Here is a 20,713-nt window from a genome sequence, read left to right as displayed (position 1 = left end):
CCAATTCCCTTCCACTGATTTACCCACCTTTGCTAGAAATAAAGGAGACCAGTGAGGCCGCCTCATCTGTTTCATATTTAGATCTATGCTTAAAGACTCACAGTGACAAAACACCCCCCACAAGACTGTATGGGACGAGAGTTGACTTCTACTTTCCAATAGTCAACTTTCCCTTTATGTCGAGCAATACCCTGCAGCCTCAGCCCTTTGTGTCTAGAAAAGTTGTTTGATCAGAGTGACAACATTCAAGGCTTTCAAAAAGTTTTAAAGTAGACATGAGGAAGACATTTCCAAATTTGACGCATTAGTTACAAGAATGATGTCCGATGCAATTCCCTATTTTGACATGTACCATATTGTCCTATGTTCTTTAGGTGAACAATTGACTTGCCTTTGCATCTGGGTGGCACCGACATACGCTCACCATTCGCGAACACCTGGTATCAACACTGTTTGATAGTGATTCATAACCGCGTGCTCATGAAAGAGTCGGAATCGTAAATCGACCCTGCTTTTGCACTATGTCACTTTTATTCAGATATAATAACAACTGTTATGATGACACAATGTGTGGGAGGGAATGTTTTGTGGAGACAACTGCTAATTACATGTATATTATTGATTTATTTTTAAAGACTTAGTGTTACTTCGGCCTATATGCATTCAAGCATATTTGATGGAACGCACACCATCTAACTATGACCTATGTACAAAGTGCTATGACTTTAATCACCGACATAATAGGATATAAATAGGATATAATGTACGTATACGGTTCCACTTAATTCTTAATGTTTCTTCTCAATGTACTTTGCACAAATATGTTCCATCATATCTCCCGACTATAAGTAATCAGTGACGCCAGCTTGGCCTATACGATCACATGTGGAAAAGCAAATAACTTGAAGATTTCTAATCTTTTCACTTTGCTGCAGAAACAACTGATGTGAAACATTGTTATTTTTTAAGTTGGAAAGTGTGCAGCTTGTCAACATTCGTCCGTTACCTGCAAGAAGACTCGTCCCCCCTATCGATGAATGTTATGTGCAAAAATACGACAAACCAATCAGAATGCGCCTATGATTTCAAGTTCGTCGTCAAAGCATACCTCAGAAATAATGTTTACACATGTCGCGCATCTAAAAATAAACCCAAGACACAGTGAAATATGTTCAATCATACTGCATAATACCGCACGTCCCGATGTGCTTTAAGTTGCATCTGAAATATATATAATGTATGGGGAAATGTGTGAACCATTACGCAACGAGTTGACAATCGTTTTAGGTATGCTCGTTTGTGATAAAACGGAACCGGTCGCTAAAATGGCCATGAGATGGGCACGAGTCGCTATTCGGCTTGTCCCGGAATAACACGAGTTGGTCACGAATGGCTTCTGAAGTGACATTATTTCATTACCGTCATTATATTGTTATTCACTCAGTATCCAGAATTACTATTTACTGACAAAACGTCATCAGATCGCGACACAAATACTGCAGTTTGGGATGTGGTGTAAGGGAGGTGTAAGCCTCTACATGTTCAATATGCTAGAGTGAAGGAATTTGAAATATGTTGTAAGTGAGGAAACGAAAATTACGATTTTTTTTATGACACTGGTAAAAGAATATATACATATATATATATATATATATATATATATACATATATATATATATATATATATATATATATATATATTCTTTTACCAGTGTCATAAAAAAATATATATATATATATAAGGAATTGTCCTTTGGATGTTAATGTTCATGCAACTTGGTAGAGGAGAGATGGAATCTGCCCTTGGTCGACGCTAGTGTTATTCGAGCTGTGTTGTGAGTTCCTGAAGGTAAAACGAACCCCGTCAGCACATACCTTTTTCTGTCCATGTTCTCCTTCCCACGTATCACTGCCTCGTATATACACTGCCAGAGTATACCACACCCCCGCTGTCATACCAACAGACTTCTCAAACACAACATCAAACACTTGACTGTTGACTTTGTACTCAGTTCTATCTTGAATCTTGCACTGGAAAACATCTTCCTCGTTCCCAAAGTAGGTGGTGACAAAGCAGGTAGCGGGTTTAGTCTCACGGGAAGGCCCATACAGGCTGTATCCACAGAGCATCAGGTTTCGGCTGCTTTGGAAGGAAATGGCATCATATCTAAAAAAACCAACATTCCAGCCTCTATTACTCTGTGATGAAAACCTTGTTATGGAATGCGGGGTTCTTTGTTGTCTTTGCTTAGTGTTGAAGGGTTTCACATCATTGTCAGGGCATCCAATATATTCAAGGATCGTGAGACGCTCCTGTTCAGTCAAGAGACCACTGGCTTTAACGTCCCTAGCCAGGAACGTTAGCTTTAAAAGAGGAAATCTAACTTTCAGTAAAGTTTCTCCAAGAACTGTTCGCTTGATCTCAGGAGTTACCTCCCTTCCCTGACGTCTGCACTCTGCCTCTGCCCAGCAGTTAACGGCGCTAAAGATGACGTGCTCCTCGGCGGCCAGATCATCTGACTCCACAATCTGATGCAACAACACTTGTCTCAGTGTCAGGAAACCAGATGACTGTAGTGACCTCTCACCTGTATCTTTAATCAAGGTCAAGGCCTTCTGAAACAACTGGCTTTGATCAAAACGATGAGCAGCATCTAGAATCACACAGGCGTTGTCAACGTTGAGGTGTTTCTCCAGGAACTCCAGACATTGTGATTCTAAGGCGGTGATGGCATATTTTCTGGAGGCGTACAGTAGAGCTGTTACGTTGTCAGCATCAACAGTTGTGTTGTCTGTGTAAAGGTATCTGAAGAAGGAGAGAAGTACGAAAAATTTTGCTGCCAAATGATGCAGTATTTGAAAAAAGATAATACTACCGTTCAACATTAAATGTATTTAAGATCAGTTAAAATTTGCATGCCAGAATATTTGATTTCATTGTTTACATATGATCTCGCCGTTGGAGTTGTATGTGAATTTAATGCTGCTTGAAGAGGTTTTCAATAATCATTACGTCTCTCATTCTGTTCTGTAATACTGTAATGATTAATGCTTACAAGAGAAACTTTCTCAACACCTGAGGCTCTATTTCAGGAACACTGACTTCCGACGTCTCCGCCAGGGGGCCAGTAAACATGGCGTGGAACACACAACTTCTGCTGATGAGCACGTAGCGATGGGCCTTGATCACATGGCCTGTACTTCCAACACGAAATGTGACGTCACAAAGATCTTCCGCATCGAACATGCGTAGATTGCATTCAGCAAGGGTCTTCCCCGCTTGCCAGTTGTCAACAAACCCTGACGTACTTTCAGCTTGTTGTACGTTCACAGCCGCCATTTTATCTGAAAGTTGGGATGACATATGAAAGACATTGAACAAATAGTTTTCAGATTCAGGTACAGCTACCAAACGAAAGCTCATGCATGTACCCCCACGTAAGATGATTTTGAGCCTCAACTCTTTTCGAGTTCTTTAACAATACGTTACCATGCGCTTTATGACGTAATGAAGATAGACGCTTCAAAGCTCACTGCATTCGTCACCACTCGCTCCTTTCCGTAACCTGCAAGAGTGACTGAGTGAGTGAGTTGGGTTTAACGCCGCTTTTATCATTATTCCAGTTATATCACGGCGTGTCAGCTTAATGTGGGAGGAAAGCCCGAAGTGATGCAGGTCTCAGACGTTTACCACTTCGGTGAAACCCACGAGCACGGGTATGGTGCTGACAAACCTAGAAACATAATCGGGGCGAACCGGGATTCGAACCCACAATCATAGGTTTCTGGCGTGCCCAAGGGACGCAACTCTGCACAACGAATCGCGGCGCCTTAGACGACTGGCATGGGTCACCCGTCTAACCTGCAAGAAGACTCGTCCCCCTATCGATGAATGTTATGTGCGAAAATACGTCAAACCAATCCGAATGCGCGTATGATTTCAAGTTCTTCGTCACCGAATCCCTCAGCAATAATTCTTGATTTTACATGTGTCTCGCCTCTAAAATATACCCAAGACAGTTAAAGGTGTTCAATCATACTTTATAATTTCGTATGTCCTGATGTGCTTTAAATTGCATTTGAAATCTATAAAATATATGGGGAAATATATGTGAACCTTTAAACAACGAGTTGACAATTGTTTTAGGTATGCCCGTTTGCGCTAAGACGGAACCCGGTCGTACAAAAGGGCTATGAGATGGGCACGAGTCGCTATTCGGCTTGTCCCGGTATAACACGAGTTGGTCACGAATGGGCTCACTGAAGACATCGAGGAGTTCGCCAGTTGTCGCTGAAGTTATGTTTCAAAATAAGCTACACGAGGTAAGATATTCAATAAGTGGGTGAGTGAGTGAGTGAGTGAGTGTGTATTGTTTTACGCCGCTTTTAGGAATATTCCAGCAATATCACGGCGGGGACACCAGAAATAGGCTTCACACATTGTACCCTTGTCGGGAATCTAGCCGGGTTTTCGGCGTGACGAGCGAACGCGTTGACCACTAGGCTATCCGACCGTCCTATTCAATAAGTAATGAACACATACCTCCAAACTTACAGGGGAGGTCGGGTAGCCTAGTCGTTATGAGTATGAAGTAAATCTCCTACCTACATGGGTATTCTACACTTACGAAATATTTTCTTTGTAGGTGCATGCCTCTCTACTTGGTCCGATATGTTCTAGCATGTCTTATACTGACCAGACTATCTTTATAATGTAGAATGACCTGCTCATGTTTGGCCTCGCCCCTGATGTTACTATAATCTATAGCCGTAGACAATTCACCCGCAAACTGAATTTCCCCCTAACTATACAATGTTTTATTATCATGTCTCTTTAGCACTTACATACTTGTATAATGACAATAAACATAGGCCATGTTGACGAGACAACGTACATTAATACATGTAGGTGTGATATGTAGTAGTATTTGTGTTTACATCGTGTGACAAGATGATTAAATATTCTTCTTCTTCTAATCTTTTCACACTTCTGCACAAACACTTGATGTGAAACAATTCGTTGGGAAGTGGGAAGCTGTTAAACTGGACCTTTTTCATAATTTCATTAACATTATTTATTTATATTGTTATCCATTTATTATACACAATTAGAATGTACCAGGTGTGTTCGTAATGAAAATTGGAGTCAACCTGTCCATCAAGGATATCCGACTCAGAACGTATAAAATACAACCTAAGATGTAATAATGGCTGCCAGGAGACGGAAAACCCTAAACCCTGTGCTAAAACACACAGCTTCTGAGAACATAACAAGTGCTTCATTTCATGGCAAAGCTGTCATCGTATCTTCGTCTACTGAATGCATGCAAAGGTTCAAAATAACGCATAAAACACCAAACGAGGTGCAAAATCATCATCAAAGTTGCATTATTAATTCTAAAGTATTTCTATCAACAATTGAAAGTTATATTTGCACTGACATATATACAATCAATACCTAGTTAATTATATTCATTAAAATCTCTTAATTCATGATATAATCATTAAATTAAACTACATTTCTTTGACGATAACATCACTTGGAGACTGCGAACCAGAGTACCGTGCCCCGCACTGACAAGACGCCATCAGGCCCTCTTTATTTTTTAAGGAATTTATATCAACAATCGAAAGTTACATTTGCACTGACATATATACAATCAATACCTAGTTAATTATATTCATTAAAATCTCTTAATTCATGATTTAATCATTAAATTAAACTACATTTCTTTGACGATAACATCACTTGGAGACTGCTAACCAGAGTATCGTGCCCCGGCACTGACAAGACGCAATCAGGCCCTCTTTATTTTTGAAGTATTTATATCAACAATCGAAAGTTACATTTGCACTGACATATATACAATCAATATCTAGTTAATTATATTCATTAAAATCTCTTAATTCATGATTTAATCATTAAATTAAACTGCATTTCTTTGACGATAACATCACTTGGAGACTGCGAACCAGAGTACCGTGCCCCGGCACTGACTAGGCGCCATCAGGCCCTCTTTATTTTTGAAGTATTTATATCAACAATCGAAAGTTACATTTGCACTGACATATATACAATCAATACCTAGTTAATTATATTCATTAAAATCTCTTAATTCATGATTTAATCATTAAATTAAACTACATTTCTTTGACGATAACGTCACTTGGAGACTGCGAACCAGAGTACCGTGCCCCGGCACTGACAAGACGCAATCAGGCCCTCTTTATTTTTTAAGGAATTTATATCAACAATCGAAAGTTACATTTGCACTGACATATATACAATCAATACCTAGTTAATTATATTCATTAAAATCTCTTAATTCATGATTTAATCATTAAATTAAACTTCTTTGATGATAACGTCACTTGGAAACTGCTAACCAGAGTATCGTGCCCCGGCACTGACAAGACGCAATCATGCCCTCTTTATTTTTGAAGTATTTATATCAACAATCGAAAGTTACATTTGCACTGACATATATACAATCAATACCTAGTTAATTATATTCATTAAAATCTCTTAATTCATGATTTAATCATTAAATTAAACTACATTTCTTTGACGATAACATCACTTGGAGACTGCTAACCAGAGTACCGTGCCCCGGCACTGACAAGACGCAATCAGGCCCTCTTTATTTTTGAAGTATTTATATCAACAATCGAAAGTTACATTTCACTGACATATATACACTCAATATCTAGTTAATTATATTCATTAAAATCTCTTTATTCATGATTGAATCATTAAATTAAACTACATTTCTTTGACGATAACGTCACTTGGAGACTGCGAACCAGGGAGCCGCGCCCCGGCACTGACAAGACGCCACCAGGCCCTCTTTATTTTTGAAGTATTTATATCACCAATCGAAAGTTACATTTCACTGACATATATACACTCAATATCTAGTTAATTATAATAATTAAAATCTCTGTATTTATGATTGAATCATTAAATCAAACCAATTTGCTTTATAGATGGATCTGTGAAGATCCGGAATAGGTCTTCAGCAAAACCCATGTTTGCCGTAAAAGGCGACTATGCTTGTCGTAAAAAGCGACTAACGGGATCGGGTGGTCAGGCTCGCTGCCTTGGTTTGATGCATGTCATCGATCCCAATTGCGTGGATCGATGCTCATGATGTCAATCACTGGATTGTCTGGCCCAGACTCGATTATTTACAAACCCCCGTTATATAGCTGGAGTATTGCTGAGTGCGGCGTTAAACAACAAACCAAACCAAAATCTTTACAGATGGCATCACTTGGAGAGTGCCGTGCCAATGACAAGACGCCATCAGGACTAAACGGTGCGTTCCTTTCAAAACCCTGGCCGACGGGGGTGAACCAAGGTATAACCCAAGTTGACTTTGGTTGACCAGTGTAAGCTCATGTCAACCCATTTACGTCATAATTCGGTTGACAAAGGTCGCCCTTACCGACTGAATCTTTGGGGTGCTTTGGTTACCTAATTTTCATCATCAAACCTTCCAATACCGCAGGCTTTTTCGGGTGTTGGTGGTGTAAGGGAGGTAACTCCAACAATTTCAACATTCCAGACAGAGGCACTTCAAACATGTTGTTTACTGTATTCATATCAAACCAATTTGACACAAATAAGTTTCATACATTCGTGGGTACGGAATGGAATTGAAGGGTGGTCTAAAATAGGTGTGTCCGGCACACTAATTGTATAAATATAACTAGGACAATAACATCAGGACATCACTTGAGCCTGTAATAGATCAGACTTCACACCTGACCGGTTGACTGAAAGTTGGCATGATACATGAAAGGCATTGGCGTATCAGTCTGATCAAATAGGCTTCAGATTCAGGTACAGTTACCCAAAGAAAGCTCATACATGTCTATATAGTTCCACCAGAGGCCATTCTGGATGTACAAGTGATTTGGAGGAAGGGTAATTCTTTTGCAAAGACAGGCAAGTATGTCCTTCACGTTAGGAGTAAACTACTTTGTAAGCTAACCCCTTCCTTTGAAGTAAAATGCATTGAAGTGATCTCCTAAATGTTCGTTTCTAAAATATGATTGCAATTCTTCAATCAATCAACCTTTATTTACACATATGTTGAAAGGCTACGTGCCCATAGTACAGATTGCATAGGTAGTGTAATATACATATTATCAACTAATCCTTTGATGTGCATTTTCTATAATTCATTGCATGAAATACATATGATGTCACATTTTACGTGTTGCCATTTCGGAAGCAAATAAACTTGACAATATTTGGTGGTTGGTACATATAAGGAGATAAATATTCAATACGCAAATGATCATATACTGGACACACAACGAAAAGATCATACTCATCTCGTACTTCCTGCTTATTGCATATTTTACAAACTCTGTATTCTTTTAACATTCGTGTCTATGTTCCCTGTTCAAAGTTAAGATTAGGCAGTGAGCATCTTTTTCGAGAAAAAAAGATATTCTATCTTTTGCAAAAGAGTTGTCAAAAGGTGTTCTTCAGTAATACATTGATTTGTAATCATTAGATTACATTTTACACTGATTTGTTATTATTACATCACATTTTACATTGATTTGTAATCATTGAACCAAGTTCAAATGTAGTTTTCTTAACAGATGCGACCCAATTTAGGCTTCCAAAACTATCATACAATGACATCATTTCATAACATTTTCTTGGATATCTATAAGAAGGTATATAATAATTGTACCCAATGCCTTAGAACTTAATCCTGTGCTTATGTAAACAATATAATTTTACCATATTCACCATACACTTAGCACTTGTTTTGTAGAGGCTACGGTATTAGGGCTACGAGATGAGGACACTATTATTAATTACATGAACAAGTATATTCTTTCTTTCTTTTTTTAAAGTGATACTTCGACCTACATGTATAAATATTCGAGCTTATTTCTTGGAACACAATCCATCAGGCGTGAACTATATGTAAACTGATTTTAATTGCACCTGATTTTTTATGTTGCTTCTCAATATATTTGTAACAAATATGTTTGTCATATTCTTTCAGTCTTGTGTAAATAGTGACACCAGGTTGGCCAGGTTCATACGCTGAATCACTTAACTTGGCATAAGTGATTTCTAATCTCACATTTCTGAAGAAACATATCATGTGAAACATCTCATTGTTTTAGTAGGAAAGTGAACAGCTGCCCAAGTGAAATTATTTCATTAACATCATTATTTTGTTATCCATTTTAATTCAAAATTACAAAACACTGACGAAACATACCCTTTCCCAAATACCGCAGGTAATTTCGGGCGTGAGACAGGGTGGAAGGGAGGTAACTCCAGCATGCACAATTGTCAAGATCGATGCAACTTTAAATAGGTTGTTTACTGCATATATATCCAATAAATTGGACCTAAATAAGTGTTATAACAATTGTGAGTAAGGAATGAAATATTAGGAATGTGTCAAATCGGCGTGCGGTGCACAGTAATTGTATAACTATACGATAACATTGACAACGACAGCAGGACATGCATAAGCCGATAATAGGTCAGACTGAACACACGAGCGGCCTATGAATATTGTACATTAAATCAACAATATCTAACACACGGCTAAACCCAGTACTATGATGATATAATTGATCCTCTACTTCCTACCGACGTGTTCGTTTACTTACCGATATCTGGAACACAGACACGAACCGAACTGTTTACTGTGTTACCGCTGACAATGTAAGCTTCCGCGTGTGGATCACGTGATCTACTTTCGGTTCAGGTGTACAAGATGAATGGTGAGTGTAAGTTTATTGTGTGTCGCGACTAATATGACTAACATGTCTAATTTTGGAAAATGTATCGTGTCTCTGTCGTCATTTCCAACTGTTCAGTACTTGCTAAATGTGGCCTTAGCGGGAGAATAATATCAAACATGGAGTACTCACCAGCTGTTGCCATGATCCACTTACAGAGGATAGAAGCCAGAAAGTCAATTTTGTGATTCCGTGTGTTCAACAACATGGGCTGGAAGTCAGTGTCACCTCATTAACTGTTGGGAAACATAAGCATATGTACTGATAGTCGTTTATATCAAAGGGTAAATCGAGTCAAATCCGTGAGCCAATGTATTACCATTTATGATAGTAAACCTGACCCTGCGTCTTTCATTATGATTTGATTAACGTTCGTTGATTTTGTGTGGTTAGTTAGCGATTTCAAGTATGATGTGGAATGTTTTGTAGAGACTGCCATAAGGCGAGATGAGGACCCTGCTTTTCATTACGTGTATAGGGATCCGTGAAGATCGGGGCAAGGATAGGTCTTCAGCAACCCATGCTTGTTGTAAGAGGCGACTAACTGGAACCGGTGGTCAGGCTCGCTGACTTGGTTGATGCATGTCATCGTATCCTAATTGTGTGGATCGATGATCATGATGTCAATCACTGGATTGTCTGGTCCAGACTCGATTATTTACAGACCGCCGTCATATATTTGAGATATTGCCGAGAGCGGTGTTAAACAACAAACAAATGTGTGTAAGGCGAGATGAAGACAATACTTTTCATTACGTGTATAAGGCTCGATGAGGACAATACCTTTCATACAGCTGGAGTATTGCTGAATGCGGCGTTAAACAACAAACCAAAAAATCTTGTTTTTGTGATTCTAGGTATTCGATGCCGCGGTCGCGTGACGTAAGTCGATGTTACGGTTCTACTTGTTTTTTTTTAAATTTGACTTTCCGATCCAACACCAGCTTGTATGGCCTCCACTCTACTTCTTTGCTTGAATTAAATTATAGTGACGTGATGACTCCTTAATACTAGTATTCGTTTTGTACTCCACTATCCCATATGACTTAAGAAATAACGTCATTCCTTGTTCCCTAGGGCTTCTGTTACAAATCACTCGTGACCATAGATACAGTTAATCTATCGTCAGAGGTTAAGGTCAATTTGTCAAAGATGAATTCGAATGCCATCTGAAGTTAACTGAAAAAAAACAATATGTGAAATGCTGGACTTTCTCATTGATAACATCTATATAAAATTTGGGGGTAAGACATTTAGGCAAAAAGTAGGCATACCCATGGGCACCATTTGTGCCCCCCTTCTTACTGATCAGCATCTTTAAGCATATCAATCGGACTTTCTGCTCGAAGTCAAACAAGCCAAGAAGTTTAACATGAGCTTCAGGTATGTCGATGACCTGATATCGTTCAATAAACAATTCCCTTCCACTGATTTACCCACCTGAACTAGAAATAAAGGAGACCAGTGAGACCATCTCATCTGTTTCATATTTTGATATATGCTTAAAGACTCAGAGTGACAAAACACCCCCCACAAGACTGTATGAGAAGAGAGTTGACTTCTCCTCTCCAATAGTCAACTTTCCCTTTATGTCGAGCAATATCCTGCAGCCTCAGCCCTTTGTGTCCAGAAATGTTGTTTGATCAGAGTGACAACATTCAAGGCTTTCACAAAGTTTTAAAGTAGACATGAGGAAGACATTTCCAAATTTGACGCATCAGTTTCAAGAATGATGTCCGATGCAATTCCCTATTTTGACATGTACCATATTGTCCTATGTTCTTTAGGTGAACAATTGACTTGCCTTTGCATGTAGGTGGCACCGACATACGCTCACCTTTTCGCGAACACCTGGTATCTACACTATTGGACAGTGATTCATGGACGCATGCTCATGAAAGAGTCGGAATCGTTAGTAGACTCTGCTTTTACAGTATGTCACTTTTATTCAGATATAATAGCATCTGTTATGCACAGGGTGTGAGAGGGAATTTTTGTGGAGACTACTGCTAATAACATGTATATTATTGATTTATTCTTCAAAGTGTTACTTCGGTCTATATCCATTCAAGCATATTTGATGGAACGCACACCATCTAACCAAGACCTATGTACAAAGTGCTATGACTTTAATCACTGATATAAATAGGATATAAATAGGATATAATGGACGGATACGGTTCCACCTAATCATTTTTGTTTTTTTCTCAATATACTTTGCAAAAATATGTTCCGTCATATCTCCCGACTATAAGTGAACAGTGACGCCAGCTTGGCCTCTACGATCACATGTGGAAAAGCAAATAACTTAATGATTTCTAATCTTTTCACTTTTCTGCAGCAACAATCGATTTGAAACATTGTTATTTTTGAAGTTGAAAAGTTTGCAGCTTTTCAAGTGACATTATTTCATTACCGTCATTATATTGTTATTCACTCAGTAACCAGAATTACTTTTTACTAACAAAACGTCATCAGATTGCAACGCAAATACTGCAGTCTGATTCAGGTTTAGGACGTGGTGCAAGGGAGGTGTAAGCCTCTGCATGACCAATATGTAATTTGAAATAGGTTGTAAGTGGGGTAACGAAAATGCGAACCAAAATTACGATTATTTTGATGACACTTGTAAAAGAAAATATATTTAAGGAATTGTCCCCTGGATGTTAATATTCATGAAACTTGGTAGAGGAGAGATGGAATCTGCCCTTGGTCGATGTTAGTGCTATTCGTGCTGTGTTGTGCCTTCCTGAAGGTAAAACTAACACCGTCAGCACATAAAATCTCTCTCTTTCCATTTTGTCCTCGCCACGTCCCACTGCCTTGTATCCGCACTGCCAGAGTATACCATACTCCCGCTGTCATAGCAACAGGCTTCTCAAACACCACATCAAACACTTGACTGTTGACTCTGTACTCAGTTATATCTTGAATCCTGCACTGGAGAACATCTTGCTCGCTACCAAAGTAGGTGGTGACAGAGTAGGTAACGGGTTTAGTCTCACGGGAAGGTCCATACAGACTGTATCCACAGAGCATCAGGTTGCGGCTGCTTTTGACTGACACAGAATCGCACGTTTCACCACCAACTGACCAGTCTAATAGGAATTGTGTTGAAAACCTTGTTATAGAATGCGCAATTCTTTGTTTTCTTTGACTAGTGTTGAAGGGTTTCACATCATTGTCAGGGCATCCAATATATTCAAAGATCGTGAGACGCTCCTGTTCAGTCAAGAGACCGCTAGCTTTTACGTCCCTAGCCAGGAACTTTTGCTTCAAAAGAGGAAATCTTACTTTCAGTAAAGTCTCACCAAGAACTGTTCGCTTGATCTCAGGAGTTACCTCCCTTCCCTGACGTCTGCACTCTGCCTCTGCCCAGCAGTTAACGGCGCTAAAGATGACGTGCTCCTCGGCTAACAAATCATCTGACTCCACAATCTGATGCAACAACACTTGGCTCAGTGTCAGGAAACCAGATGACTGTAGTGACCTCTCACCTGTATCTTTAATCAAGGTCAAGGCCTTCTGAAACAACTGGCTTTGATCAAAACGATGAGCAGCATCTAGAATCACACAGGCGTTGTCAACGTTGAGGTGTTTCTCCAGGAACTCCAGACATTGGGATTCTAAGGTGGTGATGGCATATTTTCTGGAGGCGTACAATAGAGCTGTTACGTTGTCAGCATCAACAGTTGTGTTGTCTGTGTAAAGGTATCTGAAGAAGGAGAGGACTACGAATAATTTTGCTGCCAAATGATGCAGTATTTGACAAAAGATAATACTACCGCTCAACATTACATGTATTTAAGATCAGTTAAAATTTGCATGCCAGAATTTTGATTTCATTGTTGAAATCGCCATATGTTCTCGCCGTTGGAGTTGTATGTGAATTTAATGCTGCTTTGAAGAGGTGTTCAAAAACCATTACGTCTCTCATTTTAGAACGAGGTCTGACATTCCTAATTAAGTGATCAGCGTATTAGACAGTTTTCACTTTGGTTAAATCGGTGAGTATGGAATCTGTTTAGGAGACATTTTGGTCATTCTCTTTTGTTGAAGTTTCATATATTTTCAATATCCCCACATGAGCATGACATGCACCCGACATGTGGCCCTACAGCGCTGGTATAAGATGGCTTCAGACTTTAAATTCTCAACAGACGCCATCTGTAAAAGAGCCGCGCTGGTAAAAGGCCGAAAACAAGGACCAATGCCTACATCAGCTGGATCGACAGCCTGCACTCAGTATTCTCTCTGGAGTATGATGGTCATCATTATCACAGAACTATAAAAACTGTTTGTTTGTGAGTACAGTGTTACTATTATTGTTTTCTAAATAATGTTCTGTTCTGTAACATCAAGGAGTTCACCACTTGTTGAAATTATGTTACAAATTAAGCTACACGAGGTAAGATATTCAATAAGTGAGTGAGTGAGTGTGTATTGTTTTACGCCGCTTTTAACAATATTCCAGCAATATCACGACGGGGGACACCAGAAATGGGCTTCACACATTGTACCTATGTCGGGGATCGAACCCGGATCTTTAGTACTTGTATAATTGCATAATGACAATATTTCTACTTAAGTGTCTCATAGGCCATGTTGGCCAGACAATGTACATTAATACATGTAGGTGTGATATGTAGTATTATTTGTATTTACGTCGTGTGACAAGATGATTAAATAATCTTCTTCCTCTAATCCTTCACACTTCTGCACAAACACTTGATGTGAAACAAATCGTTGGAAAAATTAGAAGCTGTTTAAGTGGACCTTTTTCATAATTTCATTAACATTATCATTTTGTTTTCCATTTATAAACTAGTGTCCAAAAGAAACGATACCACCTGTTTGCAACGACATAAAAGAAAAACTAAACAATGCAGAAGTTTAGGACTGGTGTTATGCTTTTGAGAAATCCTTTCACAACATCTGTACAAAAATTTCATTTCAATAAAATCTGTACAACCAATATGACAAGCCTTTAAAGATGGGTGGGGTCGAAAAAAGAACATTTCGTTAGAGCACTGATCACAGAAACAACGGGAAATGTCACACCACACGTCTCAAAGTCAAGTCAGTAGCGGGTATGTCCACCGTGAGCATCAATACATGCCAGAACACGCCTACGGACTGATGACGTCAAACGTCTGATGACGTTTGGAGTGATGCGTTGCCATTCCTCGAGGAGACATCGTTCCAAGTCCTGGACGTTGACTGGAGGCACACGGCGACGTCGGATTTGCCGATCGAGGTGGTCCCATACGTGTCCGGTGAACATGCGGGCCATGGCAAAACCTGTACGTTGGCGTTGGCAAGGAAGTTCTGTGTCAATCTTGCTGTGTGTGGCCTTGCATTGTCATGTTGGAAAAGAAGTCCACGTGGCTGTTGCTGAATAAAGGGCACCACAACAGGCCGTAGGATGTCATCAAGATAACGCTGTGCATTCAGGTTTCCACGAATTACGACAAGCATCGTTTTGACGTCACCACAAATGCCACCCCAAACCATTAACCCTCCACCTCCAAACGGCCGGACCTGTTGGATACAGTTAGGCGCCAAACGTTCACCAAGTCGTCGGTATACAAGCTGCCGTCCATCGTTTCTGAAGATGAGGAATCTGCTCTCATCAGAGAACATAACACGTGCCCAGTCCCGCCGTTGCCAACGTCGAACTCGCCTGGCCCAGATCAGTCTGTTGTTCCGGTGTCGAGGCGTCAGGAGCGGTCCGCGGTAGGGATGACGTGGCCGGATACCATACTGCCGTAGTCTCCTGTAGACGGTCTGTCGACTGATCCTGTGTCCCAGTGCTGTAGCCGCCGTGGACGTCGCTGTTACGGTGCGGTTCCTCAGGTGTAATACTCGGATGTAACGATCTTCACGGGGCGTGGTTACTCGTGGTCTTCCACTCCTGGGCCTGTCTGACGTCTGACCTGTCTGACGTAACCGCTGCATCAACCTGGTGATAGTGATGCGTGCGCAGCCCAACCTTCTGGCGACGTTGACGTGTGACGCGCCTTGTTGGACCATTCCAACGGCTCTCTCTCTCTCTCGATGGCTGTCAAACGTGGCATATCTTGTGTTCTTTTTGTTGCTGTGATATCAACGTGTCTGATCAGCCGTTTTATACAGTTTTTCTGCACGTGCAGAACATACTAGAGAGGGAAATGTCACTTTCACGAAATTTACGTTTTTTCCCGGAAGTGATCACGTGTTCCCGGTATTTTTTATCGACTATGCTGTGTTTGGGATGTGCAATACGAATTGGCATGTTTTCATACTTGACAATTCACTTAGTAAAAAACAATTTTGAAAGTAAATTGGTATCGTTTCTTTTGGACACTAGTTTATTACACAATTAGAATGTACTAGGTATGTTCGATTTTGAAATTTTTAGTCAAACGGAGTTAACCAGTGTCAATAAAGGATATCCGACTCAGAACGTATAAAATACAACCTTAGATGTAATAATGGCTGCCAGGAGACGGAGAAACCCAAAACCCTTTGCTAAAACACACAGTTTCTGAGAAGTTAACAAGTGTTTCATTTCGTGGCAAAGCTGTCATCGTATCTTTGTCTATTGAATGTGAATCGAAAGTTACATTTGCACTGACTTATATACAATCAATATCCAGTTAATTATATTCATTAAAATCTCTATATTCATGATTGAATCTTTAAATTAAACTACATTTCTTTGACGATAACGTCACTTGGAGACTGCGGACCAGAGAACCGTGCCCCAGGCACTGACAAGACGCAATCAGGCCCTATTTATTTTTGAAGTATTTATATCAACAATCGAAAGTTAGATTTCACTGACATATACATGTATATAATCAATATCTAGTTAATTATATTCATTAAAATCTCTTTATTCATGATTGAATTATTAAATTAAACTACATTTCTTTGACGATAACGTCACTTGGAGACTGCAAACCAGAGAACCGTGCCCCAGGCACTGACAAGGCGCAATCAGGCCCTATTTATTTTTTAAGTATTTATATCAACAATCGAATGTTACATTTCACTGACATATATAATAATCAATACCTAGTTAGTTATATTCATTAAAATCACTATATTCATGATTGAATCAATAAATTAAACAAATTTTCTTTATAGGTGGACCCTTGAAGATTCGGGATAAAATAGGTCTTCAGCAACCCATGCTTGCCGTGAAAGGCGACTATGCTTGTCGTAAAAGGTGACTAATGGGATCGGATGGTCAGGCTCGCTGTCTTTGTTGATGCATGTCACCTATCCCAATTGCGTGGATCGATGCTCATGATGTTAATCACTGGATTGTCTGGCCCAGACTCGATTATTTACCGACCGCCGTCATATAGCTGGAATATTGCTGAGTGCGGCGTTAAACAACAAACCAAACTAAACCAAACTCTTTACAGACGCCCCAAACACGGACAAGACGCCATCAGGACTAAACGGTGCGTTCCTTTCAAAACCCAGGCCGACGGGGGGATGAACCAAGGTATAACCCAAGTTGACCTTGGTTGACCAATGTTAGCTCATGTCAACTCATTTACGTCATAATACGGTTGACCAAGGTCTCCCTTACCGACTGAATCCTTGGGGTACTTTGGTTAGCAAATTTTCATAATCGAACGCACCTTCCAATACCGCAGGCTTGTTCGGGTGTTGGTGGTGTAAGGGAGGTAACTCCAACAATTTCAACATTCCAGACAGAGGCACTTTGAACATGTTGTTTACTGTATTCATATCAAACCAATTTGACGCACATAAGTTTCATACAACCGTGGGTACGGAATGGAATTGAAGGGTGGTCTAAAATAGGTGTGTCCGACACACTAATTGTATAAATATAACTGGGACAATAACAACAGGACATCACATGAGCCTATAACAGATCAGACTTCACACCTGGCCGGTTTATGAGTCTTGTTCCTCATATCAACAACAGTATCTGTGACACAAGGCTGAACCCAGTACTATGTTGGTACAAAGGCTGCTCTACTTTCTACCCACATGTTCGTTTACTCACTAATATCTGGAAGACAGACACAAACCGAACTGATTACAGAGTCAACGAGAATGTTATTAAATCAATTAGCACTTGGATATCTTGACTTTTAACAACTAGGCTACCCCGCCGATACTGTTAATGGATCAAATAGCACTTGGATATCTTGATTTTTAACAACAAGCCTACCCCACCGAGAGTGTTATTGGATCAATTAGCACTTGGATATCTTGATTTTTCACAAATAGCCTACCCCACCGAGACTGTTATTGGATCAATTAGCTCTTGCAACCTGATGTACGTTAATAGTCGCATTTTTTTATCTGAAAGTTGGCATGATATATGAAAGGCAGTGGCGTATCAGTCTGATCAAATAGGTTTCAGATTCAGGTACAGTTAGCCAAAGAAAGCACATACATGTCTATATAGTTCCAACAGAGGCCATTCTGGATGTACAAGTGATTTGGAGGAAGGGTAATTTTTTTCAAAGACAGGCAAGTTTGCCTCCACATTAGGAGTAAATTACTTTGTAAGGTAACCCCTTCCTTTGAAGTAGAATACATTGAAGTGGTGACTCCTAAATGTTCGTTTCTCAGATATGATTGCAATTTTTCAATCAAACAACCTTTATTTACAAATATGCTGAAAGGCTACATGCCCATTGTACATATTGCATTGGTAGTGTAATAAACATATGATCAACTAATCCTTTGATATGCATTTTCTATAATTCATTGCATGAAATACATATGATGTCACATTTTACGTGTTGCCATTTCGGAAGCAAATAAACTTGACAATATTTGGTGGTTTGTACATATAAGGAGATAAATATTCAATACGCAAATGATCACATATACATATTACTTGACACACAACGAAAAGATCATACTCATCTCGTACTTCCTGCTTATTGGATATTTTAAGAACTCTGTATTCTTTTAACATTTGTGTGTATGTTCCCTGTTCAAAGTTAAGATTAGGCGGTGAGCATCTTATTGGAGAAAAAAGACATTCTATTTTTGGCAAAAGAGGTGTCAAAAGGTATTCTTCAGTTATACATTGATTTGTAATCATTACATTAAATTTTACCAAGTTCAAAAATAGTTTTCTTAACAGATGCGACCCAATTTAGGCTTCCAGAGCTATCATACAATGACATCATTTCATAACATTTTCTTGGATATCTATAAGAAGGTATAAAATAATTTTACCCAATGCCTTGGAACTTAATCCTGTGCATATGTAAACAATGTAACTTTACCACATTCACCATACACTTAACAGATGTTGAAGGTATGTTTTGTAGAGGCTACGGTATTGAGGCTACGAGGTGAGGACACTATTATTAATAACATGTACAAGTATATTATTTATTTATTTTTTGAAAGTGTTACTTTGACCTACATGTATAAATATTCAAGCTTATTTGTTTGAACACAATCCATCAGCGTGAACTTAATGTAAACTGTAATAATTTTTATCACCGATTTTAATTGCAGCTGATTTTTTTATGTTGCTTCTCTTTATATTTATAAAAATATGTTTGTCATATTCTTTCAGTCTTGTGTAAACAGTGACGCCAGGTTGGCCTACATCATTCACATATGCTGAATCACTTAACTTGGCATAGGTGATTTCTAATCTCACATTTCTGAAGAAACACATCATGTGAAACATCTCATTGTTTTAGTTGGAAAGTGAACAGCTGCCCAAGTGAAATTATTGCATTAACATCATTATTTTGTTATCCATTTTAATTCAGGATTACAAAACACTGACGAAACATCAATATACCGTATCCCCCATACCGCAGGTAAGTTCGGGCGTGAGACAGGGTGTAAGGGAGGTAACTCCAGCATGCACAATTGTCAAGATCGATGGAACTTTAAATAGGTTGTTTACTGCATTAAATCCAATCAATTTGACCTAAAATAAGTGTTATAACAATTGTGAGTAAGGAAAGAAATATTAGGAATGTCTCAAATCGGCGTGCGGTGCACAGTAATTGTATAACTATACGATAACAGTGACAACGACAGCAGGACATCACATAAGCCGATAATAGGTCAGACGGAACACACGAGCAGTTTATGAATATTGTACCTTAAATCAACAATACCTAACACACGGCTAAACCCAGTACTATGATGATATAATTGATCCTCTACTTCCTACCCACATGTTCGTTTACTTACCAATTTCTGGAAAACAGACACGAACCGAACTGTTTACTGAGTTACCGCTGAGAATGTACACGTCTGTGTGTGGGTCACGTGATCTACTTTCGGTTCAGGTCTACAGGTGAATGGTGAGTGGAAAGTTTATTGTGTCTAATAATAATTATGTGTAATATGACTAATGTGTCTAATTTTGGAAAATGTATCGTTCCTACGGTGGCCCATAAGGGACATGGAATCTGTTTTTCAATTATTTGATATTTCACTTACTTTTATCGTAACCTTTTGCTATGTATATATACAAACGAAAACATGGAAAATATGCTTTTAAGTAGCTATTGAATCGGTGATATGTGAAGCGAAAATGTCAAAAACTAAAATGGAAATGTCAAAAAGAAAAACGAAAAGGTGAAAAACTAAAATAAAAATGTCAAAAACAAAAACAAAAACGAATATGTACGGTGGCTCATAAGCGAATATTTTGATATTTCACATACTGTTATCGTAACCTTTTGCAAATTAACACGATTTGTCATACAAATAATTGATAAATCATGTATAAAGAAGATGGAAATACAGAAAACTATTTCCACCGCGGTGGAAATATCATCACTGCGGTGGAAATATTATCACCACGGTGGGAATACTATCACCGCGGTGGAAATAGTTTTCTATATTTTTCTTTTAGTTTTTGACATTTTCGCTTCACTTTTCAGCAATTCAATATCTTCTTTAT

The 20,713-nt window shown here is 39.0% G+C and overlaps 2 protein-coding genes across 4 annotated transcripts; both read right to left on the bottom strand.

Moving 5' to 3' along the window:
* Window positions 1-1,761: 1,761 nt before the first annotated feature.
* Window positions 1,762-20,251, bottom strand: LOC124150781 (BTB/POZ domain-containing protein 6-like). Of its 3 annotated transcripts, XM_048385948.1 has the most exons (4): window positions 9,658-9,836; window positions 3,491-3,566; window positions 3,057-3,345; window positions 1,762-2,806 (listed from the first exon to the last, which is right to left on the bottom strand). In XM_048385948.1, exons 3-4 carry the CDS (start codon window positions 3,338-3,340, stop codon window positions 1,768-1,770), a joined length of 1,323 nt encoding a protein of 440 aa, XP_048241905.1. In that variant the 5' UTR covers window positions 3,341-3,345; window positions 3,491-3,566; window positions 9,658-9,836; the 3' UTR covers window positions 1,762-1,767. The 3 variants fall into 3 exon arrangements, with proteins under 3 accessions (XP_048241905.1, XP_048241904.1, XP_048241903.1); XM_048385947.1 differs by lacking the exons at window positions 3,491-3,566; window positions 9,658-9,836 and adding an exon at window positions 19,996-20,251; XM_048385946.1 differs by lacking the exon at window positions 3,491-3,566 and having other exon boundaries at window positions 9,658-9,834.
* Window positions 12,463-14,393, bottom strand: LOC124127611 (BTB/POZ domain-containing protein 6-like). The gene is made up of 2 exons (XM_048386468.1): window positions 14,374-14,393; window positions 12,463-13,504 (listed from the first exon to the last, which is right to left on the bottom strand). The coding sequence occupies exons 1-2, from the start codon at window positions 14,391-14,393 to the stop codon at window positions 12,463-12,465; spliced, it is 1,062 nt and encodes a 353-aa protein (XP_048242425.1).
* Window positions 20,252-20,713: the final 462 nt, after the last annotated feature.

This window comes from Haliotis rufescens, unplaced genomic scaffold (genome assembly GCF_023055435.1).
Source record: "Haliotis rufescens isolate VD_foot unplaced genomic scaffold, xgHalRufe1.0.p SCAF_6, whole genome shotgun sequence".
Classification (NCBI taxonomy): Eukaryota; Metazoa; Mollusca; class Gastropoda; order Lepetellida; family Haliotidae; genus Haliotis; species Haliotis rufescens.
This window is presented reverse-complemented; position numbering and strand designations above follow the sequence as displayed.